The sequence below is a fragment of the Micromys minutus genome, assembly GCF_963924665.1.
Source record: "Micromys minutus genome assembly, chromosome: 17".
In the NCBI taxonomy this organism is placed as follows: domain Eukaryota; kingdom Metazoa; phylum Chordata; class Mammalia; order Rodentia; family Muridae; genus Micromys; species Micromys minutus.
This window is the reverse complement of record NC_137952.1, coordinates 12209305-12237227: the sequence shown is the minus strand read 5'-3', so window position 1 is coordinate 12237227 and position 27923 is coordinate 12209305. Positions and strand designations below refer to the sequence as shown.

Genomic DNA, 27923 nt, shown 5'->3' with positions numbered 1-27923 from the left:
CTGAAGGTCACAGTCAGAATTCTTATTTCTTAGATTTTAGAGGGATCTTTAAAAATCTCCATTCCCAGCTTCTAGAAAATGAGCCATCAATTTTTCTCAGGTTGCAGAACTGAACAATACACAGACATTTGAGCATGTTAAATATTTTATTCACATTGTTTATAAACTATATCCACCTGAAAAATACACGAATCCAAAAATAGATTATTTTACAGTAATTCACATTTTTTTTTAAAAAAAAAAACAAGTTACTTTTGAGGTTAAACTCTAAACATTGAGGTCTTCAGCCTGCACTGCTATTCAGTGCCTGTCATAAGACAGTCCCAGCTCTGGGCAAGTTAGGGTTCAGGGAACTCCACCATGTTATAGGTCATTAACACTTTGTATGCCAATGGCAGACAAGGAAATGTCAGTGCAGACTTTAACCCATGAACATTTATTGATGTAATGTTGGGAAGTTCGAGTATTCATCAGGTTAGAAAAGGAAAGAGATTGATATATTCGGCTGTCGTGGCTTGTTAGGACATTTCTTAGCCTCAGAGAGAATCAATACATTCTGATTTGAACATGTTGACAGTTTGAATCATAGGCACAGCAGTGATTTAGAAACAGGTCTCTGTGGATCTGATACTGGCCACTAGTGAGGGGAAGGTATAACAGTCTCAATAGCAATTCCCAATGTGACTAATTACAAGTATGTTGAGTTCAGAAGGATTGGCCATGGATCAAGTGGCTGTGGCTAAGTGGTCAAAAATGGTGATCTGATTAAGAAACTTATTATTAACTTGGGCTACATTCAATTAGGTCCCAGTTTAGTGGCTTAGTTTTTTATTTTTATTAAAACACCGTCTATGGAATATAACTGTGATAATTTCACATGTAAAATAAGGATGTCTTATATCTTACCTTCTCCTAAAAACTAACCACAGGCGAGCTGCCTCAGTTGACTACTCGGAACCTCTGGAATGGGAGGATCATGTGTCCTCAATGGTGTAATGGGCCCTCTTTGGAAACAGCACCCACAACACTGGCTACCTTGGCTCCAAACACTTCATTAAGGAAACAGTGTCTCACCAAATTGCCACAGGACCATCCCTTCCTCCCCCTCAGGATGCAGACCATTGCTTAAGGGCTGATGCCATCACCCCAATAGACAACAACTGAATTCAAATGTAAACTGAGACATGCAGAAATTTTATCAGTGTGTTTGTAGGTTTCGAAGAGGAGGAAGGGGAAGGGGAGGAGGGGGAGGGAGAGGGGGAGGAAGAGAGGGAGGAGGAGAGGGAGGAGGAGGAGGACTTTCAAATGTCTAGTTTCATCTGATTGTTTCAAACAACAGAAATCCATCAAGTGAGCCTGGTGTCCGGTGTAGATCATAGTTTCTCTTCCTGCCACCCGTGTGCGTTTTTTCCAAATTTGTACACTAACCTCCGGTCAACCCGCTCCAAAATTCCCGTTTTATAGTAATATCTGTGAAAGCAAGCCAAAGAAAGAAATCTAGGGAAGGTTTGCAACACAAGAAAACAACAGCATATAAACACGCCTTGGCCCTCTCAGGTGACAGGTTGGGCTTAACTTACCCTGGTATTTTCACACCCTGTTATCAGCTTACACTTAAACCCTTCCCAGACGCTTCTGAGGACTGAACCTCTCCACAGTGAGTTCAACATGCGTTTGTGTGTGTGTGCAAACCGATGTCTAGGATCCCCCTGGGGAACCCTGCCAAGGCCAAACAGGATGGAGGGTCACCTTAGAACCCATAATCCCATCTGAAACTAAGAAGAGGTTTAGCTCATGACCCTTTCATACAGAGTGGGGGAGGAGGAGCTGTGAAAGCCCAGCCGTCTCTGGCCAGCTAATTTATATAACTTGTCTTTGCAGGTTCACGCCATCTGGTGCTGCTCACTTACCTCAGGGCTCGGCTCAACTTTTCATACGTCATCCTGTCGTTCTTCTTCCTCTGTCCCCACATCTTTGCCAGGGCTTCCGACTTAACCACTCGGAAAATGCCCTGCTCCCTGTCTTCCCATTCCAGGATGCCACAGTTTTCTTCAGGAGACAGAAGCAAGTCTCTGACAAATTCCCACAGGTGAGAACTTTGGAGGCCTTTGGGGAGGAAGCAGAATAAAGTTAGCTTTCACTTAAACTGTCTTTTTTTTTTTTTTTTTTTTGAGAGACTGTGTCTCATAGCAACACCCATCAAGTGTCACCAACATGACTGCCTAGTCATGAGCTGGACAAAGAAGACACCAGTGAATAGGCCAAACTGCATATAAAAAAGCCCATGAGGCCTCAGTCTTACACAAAGAACTACAGGCAACTGAGGAATGTTGGGAGTCGGAGAGGTGTCTCTCCCCAGAGAAGAGGACACCAATTAGTTGTCCAGTGCCTGAAAATATACATACAAGTAACATTCCATGGACTGAACAGGATATATGTATATGTGTATGTATGTGTGTATGTGTATGCATATGTGTATGTGTATGTATATGTGTATGTGTATGTATTCAATAACTAGTAGTGAAAAAAGAGACTAGATTTGAAGAAGAATGGAAAATGGGGAGGAGTATATGAGAAGGAAGAAAAGGGAAGGGAGAAATGATGTAATTATAGCCATAAAAAATTAAAAGAAACAAGAAATGCTAAAAGGCAGTGGGGAGGGAGAGAAGGATGTCTATGTATATACATGTATATGGATATATATCTATATGCATGTATACTGAGAGGTAACTTATTAACCTGTGAGAGAATTGTTGCTGGGCTGGACAACTCTCACTTGCAGCGCTCTGCATGGAGATTACCAAGCCTGTCTGTCTTCTGATGAACTACCATAAAGTCCCCATGCAGAGACACCAGATTTACCCAACCAGCCCTGTGGCTTTTCACCAGCTCACTCCTTGCAGGACGGTTGCGTTAAGATCCTGCAGTTCATTTATCACGGGGAGCTGGTATTTTTCTTGTGCCTTTGGGGGCATGGATAAGGCTTGTCTGGGCTATGACTCCCTGCTTTCCTGGATCTGGAAATGCCAGATTCTCTTTTGTTGCTGTAGGTGCCAAAGGTGTAATGAAGTACCTGTGTTATACTGTGAGCTGAGGGTCTAATGGGTTAATGCGTGGTAAGTGGCTCCATTCTGCTCTGGGCAGATCTCAGGGCTGAGAAAGGCTTATGGACCACTCAATTCCCCAAATTCCCTTCCTTCTCCTCCCCTGGGTACTTCAGTGAGAAGGCCAGGGGGTGGATCAGGAAAAACAAAACCCTCCTTCAGTAATAGAACGCAGTCAGAACATTTCTTTAATTCTTAAAATCCTGTGTCCAAGTGAACATCATGATTTTGATCACGTATATGAAGACAACCACGGACGTCCCCCATGCCTCCCTGGGGAAGGGACTGGTCCCACTCAAACAGTTTCAAAGGCAACTGCTTCAGGGAAGGAAAATGGTGTCTAGACCCTTACTTGTTCGGTTGTGACAGTCTTGGCTCTTGATGCCACTTGTTTTCAAGCAACTGGAATCAGCATCTGAAACAGAAGGACCCATGGTAGTGGAGGAGCCTCAAGCTGTACCCCAAAGATCGGAAGTTAGCTGCTGGCCTTTGTGGGAGGAGGTGGTTAGGAGTGGTTAGGAGATGGAGGGACGAGATGTGCTCATACAGGGCTCCTGCTGGAACACAAGAGAGAGGACACAGGCACAGTCCCTGCTCATGTGACCAGGTGAAGCCCAGGTGGAACAGACAAGTCACCTGTTGCTTCAAATGTGATCAATACAGGACACTGTACAGAGAATGAGGTAAGGGAGTGACTTCTTTCTGAGGGAGGATCTCACAGGAGGAGACAGTTACGTTATGAACCAGTGGGAAGAGGAAAAGAGGAAGGAGAAGAAGGAAAGGAGGGAGAGGAGGAGAGAGGGAGAGGAGGGGGAGGGAGAAAGGAGAAGGGGGAGGAGGGAGAAGATGGGAAGGAGGAAGAAGAGGAAGAGCAGCAGCAACAGCAGCAGCAGCATTTTAGGTGGTGGGGGCAGTGTCCTCGAAGTTCTTGCCATGCTAGAGCACCCAGGAAGCTTGTACACCCCCTGACCTGGGAGTGTGGGGGCTGCTACTGCACCCGGGTAAGTGGCAGACATGGTTTTGGAGGCTGGTTGGTAGTTTGAGATTTTATATAAGTGAGATCCGAGATCCCTGTGCACCCTGCCTGCTGTGGAGGCAGGTTTTTAGATTGCTCACACTGAAGCTGAACTCACTGTAGTTTAGGATGACCCTGAAAGCTGACCCTCCTGCCTCCACCTCTTCACCCAGTGCTGGGAAGACGGGCGTACACTGCCTTTTTCAGTGTATGCCGTGCTGGGGATGGAAGCCAAGGCTTCATTCAGGCTACACAAACTACTTAACGGGTTACGCTCCTACCTCAACGACCCATGTTTTAAGAAGATCCCTCTTGTGGAGAGCAGACTGGAAAGGCCACAGTAAAGACAAAGAGATGAGAATTCGTGAAGGAAGAGAGAGTTAACTCAATATTGAATTGAATCACAGAGTGTTGTGGTTAATTATATGATATTCTGAGATACCCAGGGCTAAGATTCACCTTCCAGGGGTTGTTTCCTCCCACTATGAAAATTGTAATTACACAGTGCCTTTGGGCCTCTACTTAGGATCATTTACTTCCCTTTCTTAATGACCTTTGAGTACCTACACGGCACATGGATTTGAGTGGTTTTCAGTCTGTGTCCACTAGAGGGCAGGATTTGTCTTTGCCTATGCATTCACTCAGTACCTAGCCCAGTGCCGGCGTCCAGTGGGTATTAAATGAACGTTATTCTTAGCCTCTGCACCACGTTACTCACGCTGACTGTAAAGTCTAGGATATGTACTAATGGGACAAAGGGATAGACGTGATCTTGGGAGGAAAGGATGTACTATGTACACTCTTGCCCAGGCCCCGTGTTCTATGCCACTGGATTATATCACTCCCCTGTCACATTAAGCAGGCCGTTCATAGAGTGGAACCCACCAGCCCTCTAGCTTTATCTCTTTCTGCTTCCTGACGTTCTCTCATCTCAGGCTAGTTGGCTTTGGTGGAGTGTGACTTTCTTCACTCACTCACTCACCCAGCGGACTCTCGCCCCACCTCCTGGGCTAGGGCCCCCTCTCTGGGACCTAAGGGCAGCCATGTCCTGTGCTACAGCCCCCAAACCCCCACCCCTGTGCCTTGAGGTCTAAAAGCACCCATGTGTTTCTTGAGTCACATCGTGTTTCTTCTTCCTTTAAAACCCACATCACCTTTCCTCCTCCAAAGGTTATTTTCATGGAGCCTTCCATTAAATGCTCAATACTCACTAGAGGCCTCAGATGCTGCATCATGGTCCCTCAATGCCGGTGGGCGATGCTAACATTATTGTTATTTTATCTATTTATTTTCCTCATTTTTTATTGAATATTCTCTGCATTTACATGTCAGATGTTATTCCCTTTCCCCAATCCCACCCTCCTCCCCCTCCTATTGCCTCCATGAAGGTGCTCCCTCTCCCAAACACGCTCTCCCACCTCAGCACATTGGTGTTCCTCTACAATGGGAAAATAAGCCTTTGCTGGATCAAAGTCCTCTCCTCCCACTGATGCCAGACAATGCTATCCTCTTCTGTATATGCACCTCGGGCCATGAGTCTCTCCAGTGAACTCATTGGTTGGTGTTTTAGTCCCTGGGAAGCTGTGGTGGGCTTAGCTGGTTGATAATGTTGTTCTTCTCATGGGGTTGCAGACCCTTTCAGTTACTATAGTCTTTTCTCTAGCTCCTTCAATTGGGTAATGTCATTTTACTAAGGAGGAGTTTGAAGCCTAGAGAGTTTAAGATTCTGCTCAGGTGTGAAGCTGGGACTTGAGTGTAGCTTATCCACCCTGGAGCTGAGCCTCACAACCAGGTCATGTCCTTCTCGAGGTATTTCGCAGGCACCCGGTGAGCACTTAACAAATGGTCCAAACAGTGGTCACTGGCTCTTTTGTGCCGTGTGTCTGTCCCTATCTCTAGACTTCCCCACTGTGCCATTGAATCTTTTAGGGGGATAAAAAAAGCAAGTGGAGCCATAACAATAAACAAAGGCGAGTCACTGGCCAGGAGCCGATAAAAAGCCTTCACCGGACAACAAGGAGAGCCATGGAAAGCAAGCTTTTAATTTCTGTGGTCCCTTGAGCTTGGCATGGGGTCTATTTGATGTGATGGGGGCAGGGCACAGAGCAGAGGGATTACATAAGAGACGGTGAAGACTGTCCTTTGGGTCAGGTTACTCTGCTCCTACTCTTCCAGGCCAGGTGACTTTGAAGTCCCTCATGGGGTGAGGAGGTTCTAAATCTCTCTCTTTAATCTAATGGTTGAGGCAGAGCCTGAGACAGAGGAGGTGGAGTCACATCACTGCCAACCTCATGACCGAGGTGCCTGATTAAAGCCTTCACCGAGGTGAGCTGTTGGCTTGTTGCAGTACTCTGAAAGACCTCTGCAGGTCTGCAAACACCAGCCTTACAGACATCTGTACCCAAGCAGCTGGGGACCTGGTGTGGCATGAAGGGAAGGCATATTCCTCCTACTGTCTCTGAGGTTTGGGCAGGCCTGGTTGTCCTTGATACTGGAAATTTAAAATTATAAGTTTATTATCATGGAATTATAATCGGGTGTCCTCTAGAAGCTAGGACGGAGGCCTGGTGACAGGGTTTCAAAATTAAGCTCATTGCTGCTAACGTCACTCTGTCAGACCATTCAAAAATCCCAACCTCACCCTAGTGTGCCACAGAGATACTCCAAGGCTCAAGAGCAGGAGTTGCTAGCCATGAACTCAAGACGGTAAGCTCTGTCCTTGAGTATGGTGTGGTCTCTACTGGCATTTCTGCAGAGGAGGAGGGAGGGGACAGGTGGAGAAAGAAGAAAAAATGATCAAGGGCTGGACTGTTTCTGCTTGCCCAGTTTTGGTGGCTTCATGGCTTTCTGGGTTTTTGGTAGGAACTAAGTTAAAGATTCCCTGTTATGGGTCACCGTTGAGCTAAATTCAGAGCTAAACGAGTCCCAGGAATCTTGGATCTCCACTGAGTGGGCAGAAGAAGAAATGGAAGGGCCTGGGAGCAGCTCTACATGTGTGTGTGTTCATATCAGTCTCAGGTCTGTGTTTACTCTTAAGTTGCTGCACCCCAGTTTTCTTCAGATTCAAATAGAGATGGGGAGTGCATGTGGGTTCATATATCTAGGATTCCCCACTCTATACCTGGCACAGAGCTGGGTGCTTTAAAAACATGATGATAGCTATCAATTGTTATCAAAGCATCCAGGATGGGGCCTTGTCCTCTCCGGCTACTTTGTGGTCTCTAGTTGGCACATCAGCATTGGAAGGCAGTCTCTGGTTTCATTTTCCAGGATATCTGGGACCATGAGACATTGCCTGGACCATAGGCTCTGGCTGTGTGCTCTGTGTTTTCTAGGACAGGTTTACTGCATAAGCTACCAAATTGCTGACTTCTTACCTACCTTGTGCCTGTTGAGTTTTACATTAGAGTTCCTGTTTGGGGAAGCATGGTCCCAAGGGCTGCAGGAAAGCCTGAGCCAGGTCTCAGGAGGTGTCCTAGCTGTGGAACTGGGGCCGGGATAACCAGAGCTGTAAGCTGCTGTTTGGGTTTCAACAGAGACCTTAAGTTTAGGCTCAGTCTAGAAGTTGAGCCTATTTGGGTTGGGGCACATGGATCAGAGCCTCAGACAGCATCCATTGGCTGCTGTGAGTTCTAAACACCCTTACCCAAAACCTTCCCCCTCCACCCTCACTTTTAGAAGCTTTGTTTCACTTCTGCTCCATTACTGGTTTGGGCTACCAGCATCACCATCCAAGGTTCTTAGTTAGACACAACAGTCTAAGAAATCTTCAAATCTGGTAGTGACCTTTACCACTTCAACACTTACAACCCTTCAGTAGTTTCCCAGCATGCTCAGCATGGGACCCAAACTCCACTACTCATAAATCTGCGCTTGTCTAGCTCTCAGACTTATTCTCCACAGATAATGCCCCAAAGAACTTTCCATGATGAGAAATGCCAGCAATCCAATATGGTGGCTGCTGGCCAGCTCTGACTGTGCATTTAAAACACAACTAATGTTCTTGGGGATCTGAATTTTAACATTATTTAATTTTATGTAAAGACCCATAAGGCTAGTGGCTATTGCTTTGGAAAACCCAATGACATACCTTTTAGCTCTTTTTCAGGGACTACATTTGTCTTTGTTCCCTTGAACCTTTTTTTCCTTCTCGGGTAAGACCAGCTGGGATTCTTGGGGCTGGATGGAGGGGAACCATTTTACAACTAACGTGGGCCTAAACCAACCAACCAACAAACAGACAAAATCACAAAACCTTCATTAATCAAGAGTCTGAGAACCTAAATCCTCAGTTGACTGAGATTTTAGGAAAAGGTGGGAAATCCCCCAAACCAAACCTAGACCAGTAAGATGGCTCCGAAGGTAAAGTGTACTCACTGAGCAAGCTCGATGAGCTGAGTTTGACCCCAGAAACCCTCAGTGGAAGGAGGAACTGCCTTACGTCCTCAGTATTGCACTGCAGCATGTGCTGGTAGGCAGCCCATACTCCAGTAGGTGGTGCCACACCCCCGCACATGTATTAATAGTACTAGCTGGGATCATATATTGTTTTTTAGATAAGAAAAGGCATGATGTGGGGAGGGGACATGGCGGGAAGAGTATGGGGGTGGACACATCACATACATGTATGGAATTCTCAAAGGGCACATACAAATATTTTAAAAACATAAACTCCAAAGTTCCTTTTTCCAGCCTCCATCTCCAGACATGAAATGGGACTAATGGTCGGGATTGTGGGCCATTTGAGACCCCCCCTGCCTCACCATCCTTTAATCATCAATGATTTAGCAATGGGCTCAGATCATTCTGAAATATCAGCAACCATAAGGCCTCTAATGTCTGGCTGGAAGTCATTGTCACCATTGCTAGTAGACTCTGGCTTTGCAGTATCCTCACTGCAGGCCCCTACAAGGTCCCTCATCAGGTACAAATGCCATGTTTCTTAAACTCAGCACAGCCCTGAAGGGTCCTGGTGTTTTATCGACAGGGAAAGTCTTGAGGAGGTCCCTGTCCCACTCTTTTAACCCATTTCTCTCTACTTTTATTTCAAGTCTTGGCTTGCTTCTGGTTCATCAACCTTATAGTGTGGTTGTTAAATCAGGATCAAACCCAAGTGGCCATTCATAGCCTGGGCACAATGTTGGGCACTTTGAATGTCATACTTACAATCTTTGATGGCAGTCTTGGTCTCTTCAGCGTCGTTGAAAAAGGAATAGCCTGGGAAAGAACAGAGAGAAAAATAAAATCACAAATGATTCCATGCAATCCTGGGGAATGGACAGACCAGGAGAGGAGATTTTGGAGGAAGGGAAGTGACCTCTGAGGGATAATTTTTTTCCAGAGGGAAACTTAAACACCATCTGGCCTTTATAATGCCACCTTGAAGCCAAATATCACAGCATCATACTGTTTCAAAGGTTACCTAACGGGTACCAGGAATTCCAGAAGGCTCCATGGATCTGTTGACTAAACTAGAGAGTGAATCTTGCCTAGGATTCAGGAAATCTGGGCTCTGGTCTGAGCTGGACTGCTACTGCCCTGACCGGCTGTGAAACAGGCCTGTATGCTGTATGCTGTCGCGAGCGAAGGCACGCAGCCTCTTAAGCCAGATGCTTTATCACTGGGACGCACAGCTTTTTAGTTTGAAAAAGCAGTGCATGCTCATGGTGTCCACGCTATTGGCGCCACCTTCTGGCCACTGGATCCTTGACCGGAAGGAATGTACTAAGAATGGCAATTTTTGGACTCCTCTGGAAATGGGAAGGGAAAAGGTTTATTTCATTGCCTTCTTTTTTTGCTTAGTCAGGGATGAAGTAGAACACCCCACTCCCCCTCAAGGTTTAATTAGTTTGAACATCCTGATTTGAGGCTTTCAGTGTGGATTTGGACTTGCTTACCTGTGCTTTGAGTTTTACTTTCCTTTTTTAAAAAACCTACCCAACTTGCTTTCTTGGTTCTTGCTTTCCTTTTGGCTAAACTCTCAACGCCGGGATGGTAGAATTTCTGGTTATGGAGAGGTTTTGGCTGAGCACTGATACCAGCTGATTACGAGTTGGGAGAAGGGCAGCGCGCGCCTATGGGGTTGTGGGGTCCCTTCCCGGGACCTCCTTCTGAGGCTTGCTGATACCGACCTTGTGAGCGAATGTTCTGGAGGATGAAGTACAGGTACTCCCCGCAGATGCCGGCTGCCTCGATGAACTCCTCCTGCGTCATGCTGCACAGCTGCAGGCCGCTGATGTTGAAGTGGCAGAAGGAGATGCAGTTGGCGTCGAGCTTGTATTGATCGCAGCAGAACTGGAGCCATTCCCAGACGTGGCGCTTGGTCCAGTACTCGGGGTGCACCGACGTCCAGTAGGAATCACAGGCTGCACCAGAGCACAGAGAAGTAAGAGGTTTCCAAGGGGTCCCCAAAGAGTACTCCAGTTACCTTAGCATCTTTGTTCCTTATTCAGAAAGGGCTCTAGGTCTGGCCTGCACTTACAAGGATCCAGGTTGCCTTCTCTGCAGAGATCGGCAGGGAGATGGGACTCTGTAGATGGGTGTTGGGGCCAGAAAGGGTGTGAGGCAGGTGGGAAATTACTAACTATCTTTCTGGTGCTTAACATGATGGACCCAAGAGAGAAAGAAAGCAAAAGGATTCTCCAGGTAACATAATATCAAGAATAAAAACTCAGGAGTTCTGAAGGCCTGGGTTCGAATCCTGGTTTAGCCACTTGTCTTTTGGGTGAGGCTCGCAGGTCTCTAATTCCAAAGCTGTTAAAATGGGAATAATATGTTTGACCTACAGGGCTGTTAGAGTTGGTGTCTAGGGAATCACCAATCAGTTCAGTAGTTATTAGATGTCCTTTTTTTTTTTTTTTTTTTTTTTTTTTTTTTTTTTTTTTTGCGCTAGAGTCCACTTGAAGCCAGTCTGGATCTCCGTGCACTAGTGGACAGGTGCCATGACAGCCACCTACTGTACATTAGCCTCTGGTGGTCTTTTATAAGGGTCTTGGGCTAGATATTGCCCATAGTGTGGCAGACCTTGGACTACTGTAACAGATGAAGGAAGTCATGGAGGAGTTGGCTGTACTGAGGTTGTGTTCCTGGTGGTGTTTTAAGTTTGATCCTTTTCTGTGCTCAGACTTCCTTCAAAGGAGCCCTGTAGACACTCAGCTGAAGGCGCTGTCCTGACTGGTAGGCTGGATGTGTTTAACAGCCTTGTCTCAGTGTTTCAAGCAGAAACAGAGTGGCAGACATAAGAATAGGTGTGTGTGTGTGTGTGTGTGTGTGTGTGTTACCTGGCACTTGGTCAGATTCTACCTAGGCAGCTGAGACAAACACTTTACCAATGAACAATAGCTTTTGTAGCCACCATAGTATCTAAGTAACTCACTTATCAATCCACTACCCACCCACCCATCCACCCAACAACCTGTCTGTCCGTCCATCCAATACATGAGAACATCATTTTCCCTCCTCCTGAAATGGAGAGGAGTATAGAGCCTATAACACGGAGCTGTTCTACAGATTAAACAAGCTCATGGATGCTTTAACGATCATATGAACGTTACCACGGCCCACCTACTCTATGTGATGCTACAAATTGCCTGGGAAGAATTGGTGGTGGCTAGCCATGTTTAGCCTCTGTCCCCTGAGAGACAGGGAACTCGGGATTGGAGAGAATCATTTCCCTCAGATCCCACTGTGAGCTGCAGTCTGAACACCTCACTTGTCTCATTGAACTCATCCTTGGAGGATCAGCACAGAGAAGAAATGGTATCTAAAGAGAATGGGGGTGGGGCAAGTCAACAGAGCAAGGCTGAGGTCCCTGGCCAGGCTGTGGGGATTACAGAGAGTGACCTTTTGTAGTGACACCCCAAAGCCATTGGCATTATTGCCACCTCTCTGCCTCTGCTGCTGCTCTGTGCCCAGATGAGCTATGGTGCTCCTGAACCCTGCGTAGACACAGCTCTGCTCTGCTCGGGGCTACCTCTCATAGCCTTTGAGGTGCTAAGTCCTGATTGGCATCGCTTGGTTTTCCAGATTCTTCCAGCCTTCTCATAGGTATGACAGGGCTATTTCATAACAATAAAAAACAGTTTCCCTTTAAAACTCAGAACCCTTCTAGAAATCTCTTTTCCCACTGGTGAGCCTCTTGGTACCCAAATCCTAGACTTGTTTTATTTTAAAAATTTTAACCAATTTCCCCTCCCATGCTCCCCCCCCCCCCCCAGGGGAGGGGATGCGCTGGAACTGAGCTCAGAGTCTCACAGGAGTGGCAAATAATCTATTTTTATCACCAGCCCCTTTTACATTCACATACACGAGGCCAGGCTGGTGAGGGCTGGTGTTACAGCCTGGTGGTTGGAAACATGGAAAGAAAGGTTTGACCCAAACTCCCCTTTCCGTGATCCCCCACTGCTGGCCGGAGCAGGCTGATCAGGCTTATGTCTGGTTCCTGGCAGAGAGCAGGGTCTCCTGAGAAAACAGACCCTGAGTTCTGTCTGTGCTTTTTCATCTACTGATTGCTGGCTTGAGTAAACCTAAGAGGTCTTTAGACGTTCCTGGTATTCTGATGGGAGCCGTTTATGATCCTTGACATTCTTTGGCCAGACTGAGATGCCTATCAGTGCACTGCTGTGTAGCACACAGCCCGGCTCTCTCTGTGGAAAGGTTTTTCTGGGTCTCTGCTCCCTTCCTCTCTCCAGTTCTATGGCACGGTTATTTGGTTATTTGGTTTGGAAGGAAGACTACATTGCTTCTTCCCCTTAAGGATCTGGAGAAATGATAGGTGGGAGGTCGGTTCTGACACCAGGAAGGTGTTGCTGGCCCAGTGCCCCGCTCTCTGGCTCCTGGTGGAATTCACTTACAGAGCAGGCTTTGTAGGCAACAGGGGCTCAGTTACACGGTGGCTGGCTCCCCTTCAGTCTCCAGAGCTGGGAGGAAATGGCTGTTCTCAGTGATGTGGAGACAGGACTAGGAGAGCCCGCATCCACAGAGACTGGGTGGTGGAGTGTCTCCATAGTCTCAGCTTTAGGATGTGTGGGAAAGCTGTCAGTGGCGCCAAGGAGGAAGGGAGGGACCCTGCCCCAGGGCCTCTATAATCTGCCCATGTGTCACTCCCTGCTTTCTGCCCGAAGGTGCTTTTCTTTCCCCATTCCTCTGACCCTTGAGTCCCTCCTGTCCTCCCTGAAACACAGCAGCTCATACTCTCTCAAGGACTCTTCCCCTCAGGTGCCATTCTAAGAAAATTCCAGAAGGATTCACAGCACCTCCCTCGCCAGGCCAGCTGTTGAGCTCTGGTCACCCTGAACCAGGAGTGCTAAGAGCTCCTTCCCATCCCCCTTCCTGGCCCACCATTCCTCAGTAAGTGTTACCAGGTCACCAGTGATTATGATCTTTACCTTAAGGTAAGGAAACAGGTTCTGGGAGGTTACATGGTTCCTTCCCAAGGTCACAGTGGCCCTTAGTAAGGTCGTGAGATACCATGTGGACATCTTGCATCATGCCACGTTTCCTGGTCTTGGAGGACCAAGTTGGGCGCACATATCAAAAATAAGATTCGGATGAAGGCAGGCAGATGGATACATATCCATGTTTGTCTATTGTCTGTCTGTCTATCTATCCATAACTTAGGTCTGAGAAATCAGAAAGAAGATAGAGAGGTGATGGTGCTGATGCATCTGCTTCCAGCAAATGACATGAAAAAGAACCTTCTAGTATTTGAATGAAATTAGCCGAGTCAAGGGACTATTTATACAAGAAAACATTCTCCTATGAGGTCCCACTGTCTGGAAACGAGTCTCTCATTCACAAAACACACTGAACTTTGGGGAGACGCTTGCTATGAGACCTGTCTAGGGTCCTATCTGAGGCCGGCCAGCATCCTATGTCCAGAAAGGTTGATGCAGAAGTCTGGAGGCCACTATTAAACAGCAGGCCTTGCCAGCTCCTTTGAAGTCTAAAATGGGTCAGGGCGCTTGAGGGCCAGCTGCCTTGGGAAGAAAAGCTGAGGAGCTAGAGAGGGCTGTCATTGATTCTGGGGGAACTCGCTCAAGTGACGCTATCAAGTTGGATGTATTTACGTTCTTTGGGCTGATGTCATCCAGGGCCCTTGGAATAGGGAGGTGATACCCATTCTTGATGTAGCACCAGGTAGAGACATGGGGACTAGAAAGTTCGTACCATACTGGACAGGAGCTGCCCCACTCTTTGTGTTTATTCTCCGGTTAAGGAACAACCAGAGCAAAGCAAATTCAGGACTGGGAAAGAAGAGACAGACGGTCGGCTTTAGAGGAGGCCTGAGTTAGACAACTTGGGACCATAATTAGCATGATTTATTAGCATAGGCAGTTGGGAAAGTTTTTTGCCCAGGGCGACATCATAGAGAGGCAGTGAGTGAAGTGGGTAGTTCTGGGTACCATCATCTGCAGCTTTGGCACAGAAAGGAAGGACCTTTACAAGGGAAGTCCTGTAGTGATAAATGGCTTCCAGGTTTCCTCTCATGGCTGGGGTGGCCCCATCCTATAACCTCGCTTGGCTTCTTGTCCCAACCTTGGAGTGACATAGACCATGAACAGTGTAAAAAAAAAAACTGGACTGAGAAAAGAGGAGGGCTGGCTAAGGAGATGCTAAAAGAGCCAGGCCCCAAGTTGTGATGGTCGTGGCCGCTCTGTGGGCCTCAGTGGGCAGATGGAGCAGAGGTAACCAGGGGTGACTTCTCTGAGGCACAACTTCTACTAGACTCTGCTTAGACCTTTGAATGATTTGTGTTTTTTCTTCAGTTTAGACTTTGGAATTCTTAGGCCTGTACCCATGGATGTACTCTTGAATTTCTGTGCCCAGCACATGAATCTTACTTAGAAAAGCCCAGGTGTGACTTAAATGCGGTCCCCTTTGATTTTAATACTGAAGTCATTTTCAAAGTTTGAAAACAGCTGGATTTCACTAGGCTGAGCATCACATGCACTCTGGCCTACACGTCACTTGTCTGGAGGATACATTACTTCTCCCTCACTTCCTTTGCCTCGGGTCTCAGTCCCGGATGGATGGGGAGGGTGGCTGCTGAGATCTATGCTGACTACTGGAGAGAGGAAGGTAATGTTTTCTTCCTCTCTAAGAGTTGCAAGGTGAGGTGTCCCAGTGAGGCAAGCATCTAACAAGTGCCAGGCATATGACCAAATGCCTGAGAATATTAACTCTTACACTCCCAGATTTAGGGAGTGGATATATTTTGGTGAAGGAATATGTGTCAAATGGCTTGCTGGTGTCACTTGGCTGGTGAGTGGCAATGTCAGAACTTGAGGGTAGATCCAACAGGAAGTTCTTATTACGTAACTCCCTAGAGAAGGTCTAGATTCAAGATGGAGATCTGTGAGGCAGCAAGGAGGGAATTTAAGGGAAAGTGGTCAGGGTATCCTGACTACCCAGCTCTATTCCTGGTAGAGAAGGGGTTTTGTTTGTTTGTTTGTTTTTATAGAATTCAGACCCTGTCCATTTCTCTGGCCGATGACGTCATGACTGAGAAACAAAAAGAGGACATTTTATTTTCATCAGTCTCACTTCTTGATGGAGACATTTCCACTTTTAAAAATAGCCGTGAGAGAAGGTTATGTTTCCGACGTCTCCTGACGCAGGATTCAGAGACGCCGCTGGGACAGAGACAGTGTCTCACCTCTCACTACACTACCAGAAATGCCAAGGCCTGGGTCTGTGGAGGGCCGCCCCCGAGAACCTGAGTGGATACAGAACTGCATTACAGGTCAGTCCCATCGATGGTGCCTTGTGCTAACGGATTAAGTTTCTACTGGGGGCACAATAGACCAAGCCAAAAAACATCTTAATCCTTTAAAGTTGTGCACTTCTGTGAGATGAAGTGCGTTCATACTGTAGTGAAACGTCAGCGCAGCCATTAGATTTTGACCTTTCCTCCTCCCCAGCTGCATTGTGTTGGTGCCAGCCTATAGCTTCATCGTTTCCCCATCAAAGGGGAGACTGTGGCAGAGCGGATAAGCTGGAGCAGTGGGGTCACATCTACTCTTTACCTTAAGGGTCACAGGGAGCCACAGCTTACACTCTTGTTGACTACAGAGGCCACTGCTCCTGCAGCCAGGATGTCATGTGGACAGCGTTGAAGCCACCTCTCATTGTCACCCCAACATTATCTGGAAGAACAGAACACCCTAAAGCGTTTGTTGTCTTCTTCCCAGGTTAATGTTTGAGGGAGCAAGGTGAATGACATTTCTCATCACCTTTCAGGGACCTTAGGTACTTCTTTAGACCAAAGGAGAATTGTACTATGCACTCAGATGAGTCAAATCCAAGTGCAGTGATCCACCAGGTACCCCCAAGCTTTCACCATTGCGACATGGAGCTGTCAGCTGCGAAGCTCGCTTTGAGAACTGTGCGACTGACTTATAAGAAACATTGCCAATGGAATATCTCATGCTGCCTCAGGAGTGTGTGTGATTTTTGTGCTGGGTCACACTTACAGTTATCCTGCACTTCATGTGGACTGCAGACCATGGGTTAAGACCAATCTCTTAGCTGAGACTGAGAGATTTTGTGTGTGCATGTGCATTTGGAAGAGTGTGTGTGTAGTGGGAGGTAGGAGTGGGTATATTACTATGTGATTTAGGAATCACTTCAATTCTGGGTGTGCAGCACTGGCCTCTAGTTGTAAAGGCAGAGGGGCTTCCTTGTGGGGACAGTGTGTAGCACCTCAAAGGCTGGGCCCCTCCTGCTCACTGCCCATCTCTAGACACCAAGCTCAGACGCGGCAGCTTATGTGCTCAGGGTTAGGTTTGCACGAGGACTGACAGACCCATTGGTGCTTTAGTCTGTCACCCCTGCGTGTATGCACCTGCCATGCCAGCAGCAAGCTGGTGTCTCGGGGATGTGCAGTCTCCCAAGCACTTACCCAGGCATGGAGGCCTCAGGGTTTCTGGGGCAAAGCTCGGCTGGCCTCCCTCTACAATGAAACTTACATAAGACCTCAAGCTTCTTCTTAGGTACAGAAAACTGAGCTAAGCTTTGGGAGGGAGATGAAGAGGGAGGGGAAGGTGGGGAGGGGGACTTAGGATGGGCAAGGACCTGTGTTTACTAAACATCACTTTGAAGCAGGCTGCAGAATTTACACCATACTAGGAAGAGGTAGGAGAGAGGACACTACTGCCCTCCTTTCTGCACAAGCCCATACTCCCTTCTGCCTGGTTTTCCACCAGCATCTGCATTAAACACTGACATTCTGGGCTTCCCTAGATCCTTGTATCCAGCCTGAGCCCAGCCCTGCTGCTCTTAAATGGGAGCTCCCATCTGTACATACCTGTCTGGTGATCAAAGGCAGGGTAATACTCTTCATTACTGAACAGATCGGTCCAAGACATCAGGGGGTCACAGAAGGATGCGTTGGGTAGGAAGGTGCTATGGGTTACAGAGTCCAACATCACCCTGGAATATTAGAGAGGCTGTGAGGGCATACGGAACACAAGCTTCCAGAAGCTTCATGGTGTAGAACTCCCGACTGAATGACCCTAATCTTTTAATAAGGGTAGCAGGCAGGCACTCCCATTAAGTGCTTTACACAGATGGTATTCTATAGCTCTCACCACATCCTGCCCATTCCCATTACTCCGATGAGAAAACTGAGCCGGAGGAGTTGAGACAGTTGCCCAAGTAACATAACAAGAAAGTTTCAGAGCTGGGATTTGAGGATGGAGACTCAGATTGTGCAATCCTGTCTCTTCACTGACTTTTTTTTTTTTTTTAACCTCTTTACTTATGTCCGACCCTCTGAACTCTGACATATAATATTTAAAAGTGCTCTTGGGAAAATGAGCCAAGCATTGCCCTGTGTGATTCTATCTAGAAGGCTGAAACCAGGCAGCTCTGAAAGTTTCTATGTGTTAGTACATGCGTGTGTTTGCCACTGTCTCATTTCCCTGAACTGATGTTGTAAAACTTTGTATGCATTAGACATGTGCATATGAACACACACATACACACACCAGCATGTTACAGTTGCAGGTAAATTATTAGGTAAATCTGCAGGTAAATGTTAGTGAACATTTATATAATACCCTGCAGCAATATTAATATGCCAGAGCAATCCTGAGTCCTCCCAGGAGCTCCGTTCCTGCAGGATGCACAACATATTACATTCCTGACACACACCTACCTCCATGTGTGTGGAGGGAGAGGGGAGGACCACGCTATGTTCTCTAGTACTTTCCTCAGAGCAACCACTCTGATGGGTGCTGGGAAAGCTTTTGTTTTATGGATGAAAGATGGGGGGGGGGCGGGCTCTGGGATTGCAGGTAGCAGTGCGAGATAACCCAGCTGACGGGGGATGGAATTTGAGTGGTAGCTCAGGTGGATCAGCTTGGAAAGTTCCTGGTCCTAACGGCTGTGTTTTGCTCCCCTGGCACACCTTGGTGGTAGGAAGGGGAGCTTATGCAAAGGTGTCTGGCTGAGACTGGACAGAAGACTGTGTGTCTGGGCTGCCATTTTCACCTTTGCCGCTTCCCACATACCCAGATACTACCTCTGTGCCTCATTCTGTGTTTCCTCAATTTAGGTGTGTGTGTGTGTGTGTGTGGAGGGGGTCATGTTTGAAAGGTTTTAAAATTATTTTCTAATCTGCTCACATCATTTTCTTTAATTCTTGAAATAAAGTTAATGAGATAGGTAGGTTCAAACTCAATTCACAGGAAGGACACAGCGGCTCAAAAATCATAGCCCTTGCAAACACCAGGACAAAACTGAGGTTCCATGTCCACAGGATGTTGTCAGATAGAATTGGAAGGCATGAAACTTCTCCATTATTTGGCACAGTGTCCTCTGAACCACAGTTCCCCCCCCCACCGCCTTTTTTTTTTTTGCCTGTCACCAAGGTAATTTTTACCAAATCTACTTGCTTCTCTAAATACAATGAATTAAAAATATATAAACAGCCATTTTCCTTTTCTTGTTTGTTTTAAAGTGAGTGTGTCTTTAAAGGATAAACTTTATATTGTCATTATAAACGGGACGCTAGTATTCTTTCCATGTGCATAGAGATGCACCACCTAACTCAGGAGTTATCTGTAACCTGAAGCCAATCTAGCCCAAAGCTCCCTTCTTTCTTTATCTTGAAGCCAGAAATCTTTTTAGATTTTGAAATACATGTTTACTTAGCATTCTTGATTTTTGTCATCTGGCCAGTAAATCATAAAATATTTACTACTCGGCCCTTTGAGGGATTTGCCAACCTCTGGGCACAATTACCTCCTACTTTGCTGGTGCTGTAGAACCAGGGCTGGAAAATACACTCTGTCTTTGATAGGGAAGGAAATGGAGACCCAGGGAATCTGTGTCACTTGCTCAAGGTCACACAGCCAATGGGTTAAGCTGGAAAGAGGTCCTAAATTTCCCATGTGGTCTGCTAGCTTTCCTATCTGAAGGCACAGCATCATCCGGGGTATATTTCTTTAGTGAAACTAAAAGTCACAGGGATGTTTTGAGATGCTCACTAATCTACCATCTTGACCACCATTTGGTGTGCAGAAGAGCTGTATGCTGGGTATAAAGAAAGACTAGAGTTTGGGTTCTTAATCTTGGATTTCCTTTCTGTGGGAACACACAGAATCCTGTGCATTCTCTAGGTCCCAGTTAGGAAGCCTTTTCATCTGGGAGCCCATCAACCAGAAGTCAAGGCTTCCTGGGTTTGGACCCCGATTTTCCCACAGATTTCTGTCTTGAGTCTGAACAGGATGGGGATGTCAGGGAGGATTAAGACTGTACATGATGCTTGTGCTAAACTCAACTTCTGCAGAGTCTTCTAAGTGTGAGCAGAGGATGGAAAGGGTCCCGTGCTTTTTGGGCTGGACACTGAGAACGCCACTGACATCATCTTCAGCTGCATATGGAGAAAGGAGAGGAGGGTCCCAAATGGAAGAGAACAGAACACAGTCTCCAGGTCTATGGGGAATCCTCCAAAGAGCAATCCTAACCTCGACTTTGCCCTTCCTCATCCCTGCCTAACATATAGAAGACGTTTAGCATTTAACAAGACATTTATTTGGTAAAATTGAACTGGATCTCATCAGTAGGGTGTTCACCTGTTTTAAGGATTCCACCCCCCACACACCCAGAGCACCCTCTTGATCTATTATCTCTTCAACACTACACACAATGATGGTTCTCTTCCATAATTCCTTTTACAGCAAATTACAGCCATTAGGTCTGCATAGAGGGCTCTCACTTTTATTTTACCGTGCTGTTTTCTTTCTGCAATTATTTCTTTCCTCTTCGTGGGGGGGGGGTCTTTTATGAAAGCAGGAACATTTCTTTCTTTCTTTTTGCCTTGCTATTGTAGTAAGAGGAGGCATTATTAAATCTAAGCTCACCACAAAAGGCCTTAGTACTTAGCCAGCACGCACTAGGTGTGCAAGCTCAGGATTAAAGGCTGCTTTGTGCTTAGCAGCACCTTCTCTCTAGGCTGTGGAAGGTGCTTGCAGTAAGTGGGCATTTTGACTGCTTTGTTTGCTTGTTTTTTTAAATTTAGGTGGATAATCGGTGTGGTGCCTTCTTCTCAGGGAAGATTCTGGACTAGCAATATGCAAAGACCAGGTCTGGGTTTGCACAGCTGTCTCAGTGGGTATGGTTGTGGTAGAAGGCTCTGGAGTGTGTGTGTGTGTGTGTGTGTGTGTGTGTGTGTGTGTGTGTGTGTGTGATAGTGAAAACAAGGCAGAAAAGAACTGGGCTAAGCCTCATCGCACAGGTCCAAAAGGGGATACTAGAGCGCTCCTGAGCCTGCTTGTCTAGCCATCCTCTGGCATGTCATTATGGAAAGAGCCCTGAACTTGGAGAACTGATCCTGCCTCTTTCATCTCTCTAGACCTCAGTTCTTCACCCTTGACAGGAAAACACCAAGAGCCGGACTCAAGGTCAGCCTGGGCCCTGTGATTTTTCTGCAGCTTCTCAACTGACCAGCTGAATGCTTCCAAACCTGTACACATGCACACACATTCAACTACGATGATAACATTTGCACTTTGGTTAGGTGACATCCCCAAATACTTAAAACACAACCAGTACCACCACCCATTAAACCTGTAGCCCCAGAGAGCCCCCTGGTACCCTCCTCCTTCCCTCTCATGGTCATCTGGACAACCAAGCCAGGTACCTCATACTCCCGTACCCTGGCTTTCCATGGACCCGACAGCTGATGGAAGCAGTTTCCCCAGATTAATTACCACCCTGGCTGCCTCATAAGGAAGGCATGATCGGTACGGAAGAGATCAGCATGACCACCCTAAGGTGCTGGAATCAAGTGAACTCTCTTACTGGTGAGAAGGCTGATTATAGGTATCTTTGGAGTGAGTCAGAGCAGGCCTGGAACTGAGAGCCTCTAGCGGCTTTCTATCTCTCTTCACAGCAAATTCACATACCATGAAGACGCATAGGGTCCACCCAGCCAAAGAGCCAGGTCTATGGAATTTTGTCCCTACAAAGTAATGACAAAAATAATAGGTGCAGTTTGCCGAAGGTGCAAACCATCCAGCCTTGGCCAATTTGTCAGAGGAGGAAAACTCCTTGACCCTAGTCGAGACCATCAAGGTCATTTTGGGGATGTGACCAAATATCTACCCAATTAAGCATCTACACTTTGGCCATTTCTCTTCTTTCCATTTCTTTTCTCCCCTCCCCTTCTCTAATGTACAGACTTACAGTGTAGATCAGGCTAGCCTTAGACTTGAGGCAAGTTTCCTGTTTCTGTCTCCTGAATGTCGGTTTTCAGGCGTTGGCTATTTCTCCCTCAAAACATCTTTGAATAAAGCCAAACCAGTGCAAAAGAAGGAATGGGAGACAGCGGAAAAACCTTCCACAATTCTATCATCTAAGCAGTGCCATTGAGGAGAGAAATGCTTTCTCTTTTCTAACGCCCCATGACACCCGAATGGCCACTGTGTCCAGAGCCTTTCGGACCGGGAGCATTACTTTCCCACCCTCTGGGGCTATTTAAGAGAGGCAGCTGCAGACTGCTCAATGAGGGTATTTCAACACTTGCAGTAAAGGAAGGCTTGTGGGCTGGGTACTTGAGTATTTGTTCTGAAAGCAGCCACCTTATTGTGGGAACCGACCCGCTGACGCCTTATTGAGTAACTCTTCGTTTTTCTTTAGCTTATTTAGGACTTCGTTTATTTGTTCTTAAGCTATTTTTTTTCTGAAACCTCATAGAAGGAAGCTGTGGGCTTCAATGCGAAGATCACAAATTTTAGGTTAAAGATACAGGGAATGAATATTGGCCGTGGTCCTCACAAAGCAAGCAACGTCAGGGCACAGTTCCTAACTGCCTAGCTTGCTGCACCCTCTGATTTTCTTGCAGGCATGCTAAAAGTTTTGATTTTCCCCCCATCCTGGTCTGCTATTCTGTAAGTACTCGTGACCATCTCTGATAACCTACTTCCTCATCCTTAAAATGGACATTTTAACACACAGTCCTCTGAGCGTCCCGAGGATTTAATAAAACCAATGAACATAGATCGAGTAGCTAAACCGTTTCACTCTGAAGACTTGAGAAGAGGAAGCTACCAGACTGTAAAAGCTGCTGTCCCAAATATGTTAAATCACCGTGCCGAGCATATGAAGGCAGAAGAATTAAACTTTTTGTGTGGACGAGCAAGCAACAGCCTGGGTCTTTGGACTACAACACAAAGCTGTCCCCATAAATTACCAGGCTTTCTTGTTCCTCAGCTGCCCCATCTGTAAAATGGAGACGAAGTGCATAATGATCTAGAATCCCGTTCTGTCTTAAATTCTAGTATCTCAACACAGATGCGGGAGAGTTCCAGTTGCTGCCAGTAGGGGGCGAATGCGCATAAACCCCCGCACGCGCACAGAGACTGATAAGGTTTGAGAATACAGTGGAAAAACCCCTAGCCACTTCTTTTCTGGAAGCATTCTGTCCCAAGGGGCTGTGAGAGGGCCAAATGAGATTCCTTTAAACTATTTTGTACAAACCCCTAACAAAATGCCTCAAACTGTAAGAAAACCGTTCTCTGTATCAAGACGGGGCAGTTTGGTGAGCAGCCCCCCCCCCCAAGGATCTAAGGGGTGAGATCAGGGTTCGGGGAGGTGGTGGGTTTTTCTTGAGCTGGCTCTCGGTGCAGAATCCGGCTCCCTCCTAAAGGCAGCTGAAGGATGGGCAGAGATTTAAGCGCCTGTCCACATTCTCGCAGCTGCCTTTGGTTTCCTGGAACCAGGGGAAGTGGGGGCCGGTGAAGAGGGTGGGTGGCTACCTTCCCCGAGGAGACAGAAAATCTGTCCCGCAAGCAGACAAGCCTGAGTCAAACACCCCCGGAGGAGGCGCTCTGACTGCCGCACGGAGGGGCTGTTGTGGGAGCTGGAGATAGAAACTCAGTCCCAGGCCCCAGCTGAGTCTCTGAGCCCCGGCACCCCTTCCAATTCATTCAAAAGAGCAAAGAAAAGCTGCTTACGTGAAGACAAGTGGTGGCTAGGTCCAGACAGAAGGCTTTCAAGGCAAGAGAAGGCAGGCGCGCTCCCAGCACCAGCGGACGGTAGAAATAAAGGCACCTGTAGCCTTGTGACATAAGTAACACCTACAGACAGGTCCGTTTGGTTTTTCAGGTTTATGCACAGCCCCTTTGATGACGGTGACATACGGTGTGACACTGCTCCTCGGGGGTGGGGGGTGGTTTTCACACGCAGAAAGTTTACCTTTCTCCTGCTTTTGTGCCCAGCTTCCACCCACCCACCGAGGGGACCCAGGAAATAAGCAGAGAATTCCTGCCCCCAGGAGATAAGTGGAGGGCTGGCCGGAGCATTCTCCTTAGAGCAAGCTAGAAGGAAATTCAGGCCTGGTGTCTGTTTATTGCAGCCTTTGCCTGGGCTGGCTAAGTCCTGAACCTCTGTATGTCCTGTTATACTCTTTCTGTGTGTGAGAGGAAGGAAGAGCAGTGCCAAGTAGTGGTAAAGAATGAAGGTGCTTCAGGGATCAAATTCTGAGCCCATCATTTTCTGGCTGTGTTACTGTGAATAAGTTAATGAGCATATCCGGGATTCATCAGATTAATGCAATAATGGAAACTGTCCTTGGGCTGCTGGAAAGGCCGTACTTGGGACTGTCAGCAAGTCACCTGAAAGCCTGTTCGTAGGTGCTCCATGTTACCTTCACAAAGCATGTTAGTCAGATTCCCTTCCTGCTACTGATCCTGGTGCGGACCTTCCAATCAGGGGGCAGGGAGAGAGTCAGTGACCAGTGCTATCCCTGGCTTGTTCACTCTAAGCACCCAAAGGGCATCTCCTTTGAATACAGGAGCCACGGGACCGCTTTCACCTTTCCCCAGTATCCTCTGTTAGCTCCAGCATCAAGTGTCCAGAACCACACACGGGGGTCCTGACTTGGCTTGCAAACTCTCAGTGGTCTCACTGAGAACAACCCACGTGCTAGGACATCTCTCAAATCTAAGTGATGACTTATGCAGTCCTCTAGGAGGAGTGTTTGTAACCCCTTTCCTGTGTCCCGTTCCTCCCTCAATCTCAGGCCGCCGAGATGCCAATATGCCCAAGCTGCAGACGCTGAGCTTGTAGTAGAGAGCAGAGACTGGTCGGTTAGGTTTTCTCGGGAACACTGGGCAAGGCACAAACACTCAAATCCAAACACATGAGTGGCGTGAAGAAACAAAAGGCAGTTCATGTGAGGAGTCATGTGCCATCATGGAAAAACAGATAAGTGGACTGTTGAGGCGCTGGCTTGGCTCTGGGACCTTAGGCGGGAGAACCAGCCTTTCTGGGTCAGAATTCTCCCAACAGTCATAGGAGAAAATGGGATTAAGTTAGTTATTAAAAAAATCATTTTGTTGGATGTAACAATGCCTTTAATCCCAACATTCAGGAGGCAGATATCTGTGGGTTGGAGGCCAGGCTGATTTACACAGTGAGTTTTAGGCTAGCCAGAGTGATCCGCACAGTGAGACCCTGTATCACCAGGCATTAAAAAAAGATTCATTTTTATGCATACTGGTATTCTGCCTACTTGTATCTTGCGTGTGAGGGTGTCAGATCCCCTGCAACTGAAATTACAGACTATTGTGAGCTGCCTCGTGGGTGCTGGGAATTGAACCTGGGTCCTCGGCAAGAGCCGCAGACTTTGAGCCATCTCTCCAGCCTCTCCATTTTGCTTTTGACACAGTCTGTTGCTGAACTGGACTTAGCTCCGGTAGCTGGGTTGTGAGCTCCCAGGATCCTCCTGTCTCTGCCTCTCTAGTACTGGGATTGCAGACCTGCCCTGCTGTACCTGGCTTTTTTTTAAAATGTGGATTCTAGATTGAACTCAAGGTCTCATGCTTGGGAGGCGCGTACTTTATCCATAGCTCCATCTCTCTAGCTCTTAGGGCAGGAGTTTAAAAAGTGTCCTGTTTGAAGGGCAAGAGTATAAAAGAGGGGTTAGTCTAATGCTTCCTCTTGGGACTCAAGAAGAGACTCAAAGCTTTTCTCTAAATCTTCTTGGTAAGATTTCATCCAAGCAAAAGACTCCGCACATGACAAGAATTTGGAAAATAACTGAATTCAGATGCCCTCAGAGATATTTTTTCAAGTTTTAACATCTGTGACTTGTCCTGTTTGAGCCTGGTTTTGGTCTGGGGTGGTGGGGGAGGGAGGGTTCCTAAAGTCCTACATGATTTTCTCTGCTGCTGAGTTTAGTCCCATCTTGTTACTGGTTTCTGAACCACACACACAATCTTCCCAAGGAAAAGTTTCCAAGCAAAATATGCTATTCTGCTATCGTTCTTAGAAAACAATATATGTTTGGAAAACAAGAGCAGTTTGCTTTTTGTTCTGTGACTCCAGTTTGAGAGTGGAAAGTATTCTGGCAGCTGATGAGGATGTCAGCAGCCCTGTTTAACCTTGTAGTCCTGGGTGTGTGATGTAGCATCTCTGGGTGACTATGTGGGGAATTATAGGCTTCTGGACCAGCCGGTAAAAGGAACGATTAATATGAAACAAAACCGAAAGAGGACTTGCACTCTAGGGTAAACATCACATTTTATCTTAGTTTGAGTAGGATGGATATTTGGATGATTTCAAACTCGGAGCTTCAGGATGCCCGTTGGTGAAGATGTGGAAGTGGGAAGGGCAGGGCCAGGGGTGGTAAGGGAGGAACTGAACTAATTTAGATTTCTCACTATTTTTCTTCAGGTTCTCAAAGCAGCATTCCTGAAACCGGTCGTTGCATCATTTTAGCGGAGTATCTGAGAGGTGACGATGGAGAGACCCCCCCGAGGCTGCAGTTTACCGTTCTGCCCTTTGCTGGCTGGGCGAGCCTGAGAAGCCCCCGAAACAACGCTGCAATCTCGAGCTTGATCTGTCCTATCCATTCATTAAGTTTTGTGTGGACCTTCAACCTGGGCGCTACTCATCTCCCTTTCTCAGATGATGAGGATGAAGCTCGTGAGCAAACCGTTGGCAGTAGCAGCGTTCCAGAGCAAGCACTGTCAGCCTAGCAGTTTGCCTCCCCAGACCAGTTCCGGATGCTCCTGGGGTAGATTTTTGGGTAGGGGAGGAAGGAACTCCATCATTTACCACATCTTCCATCACCTGTCTCACCTTGGTTATTTTCATGCCTATCCTACAAGGGTTGTCACTGGATTATTTTTAAGATAAGGAAACAGAGGGGCTGGTGCTTGGCGGATGTCACTCAGCTGAGCTCTGGCTTGAGCTGCAGCCCATCTGATGTGAACACCACACTATAGAAACAGGGTCTCATCTTGGCCTCCCTTCCTTGCTCTGACCTCAGCACTGCCTCTTTGGATGTCTCCCTCTCTATGGCTCAGGGTCTCCATGTCTCCTTGGTCACTTGCAGAACAGCTTCTCTCAGTGTAGAGCAGAAATTCTTTTGTGTACTTCACTGAGCATGAAGCTCTGGGGTCGGTCTCGGAGTAAAGAAGACAGCTAACACATACATGTCCTCCCCTCTCCCCCCACCCCCGTCCCTCCTCTTCTGCTCCCCTCCCCCCCACACACAAAATCAAGGGAGTTAAAGGTCACGCTACCTGGTGTGAGGCAGGAGGGCTCCACCTGAGCCTTCACTGGTCTGCTGCTTTTCCAGGAACTGCTCCCCAGGTCCCTTCCCTAATCACCCCCACCCTCCAAACCTGCCACTTTCACCGCCCCACCCCCACTCCAACTAGGGAGCCCAGGCCAGAAAAACAAAGGTGAATTGAAAAGAAAAAGTCATAGCCCATTAGATCATTAGATCATTAGGAGAGGCCTTTGGCAGGCAGATGAATGCGGAGGCTGTGGAGGTCAGTCTCCATTGTCCTGGCTTTATTTTCAGGACAGACTCTATGGAGAATGTCTTTCTGTGCCCTATAGTTTTACCTAGTTCCTGTCAAAATGTGTTTTGGTGGATGTTTGGTGGCAGCAGTGGACATATATGACAACAAACTCCTGGCACCTGGCACCTGGGAGCCATTAGATGAGGCATCCCTTCATCTGTTTCTTCATCTGCTAGGCACTTACAGCCTTGGTCGCTGATACATGATAAATTTCATTAGGATGGAGGGAAACACGGTTGTGGATTGAGACCCCAGACCTTTGAGTTTTCCATCCCAAGTAGGATATTGAATAATCGTAACAGCTACCCTCTGCTGGGTGGATTTCCTAGGTGCTCCGGTCAGACTAAGCATACTGTGTCCATTAAGTCATTTGACGATTACATAATCCTTATGAGGGACGTGTCATCATCAACACCTAAAATTTACTGATGAGGAAACAGGTCTAGAGAGTTCAAGTAATTTGCTTAATACCACATATCTGGG

At 47.1% G+C, this 27923-nt stretch overlaps 1 protein-coding gene across 1 annotated transcript; it reads right to left on the bottom strand.

The window, feature by feature from the left end:
• Positions 1 to 285: 285 nt before the first annotated feature.
• On the bottom strand, positions 286 to 23663 carry ELF5 (E74 like ETS transcription factor 5). Its single transcript, XM_080930827.1, has 7 exons — positions 23580 to 23663; positions 17426 to 17550; positions 10251 to 10484; positions 9286 to 9336; positions 3457 to 3519; positions 1911 to 2106; positions 286 to 1470 (listed from the first exon to the last, which is right to left on the bottom strand). The coding sequence occupies exons 2-7, from the start codon at positions 17544 to 17546 to the stop codon at positions 1374 to 1376; spliced, it is 762 nt and encodes a 253-aa protein (XP_080786953.1). The 5' UTR covers positions 17547 to 17550; positions 23580 to 23663; the 3' UTR covers positions 286 to 1373.
• Between the last annotated feature and the right edge of the window lie 4260 nt (positions 23664 to 27923).

Coding starts and splice junctions, on each gene's coding strand:
- ELF5 (XM_080930827.1), bottom strand. CDS start 17,546: ATGTTGGACTCTGTAACCCATAGCACCTTCCTACCCAACGCATCCTTC. Junction 2,107..3,456: donor AGACTGTCACAACCGAACAA/GTAAGGGTCTAG, acceptor TCCTCCCCAAAG/GCCTCCAAAGTTCTCACCTG. Junction 1,471..1,910: donor AAGTTGAGCCGAGCCCTGAG/GTAAGTGAGCAG, acceptor TTGCTTTCACAG/ATATTACTATAAAACGGGAA.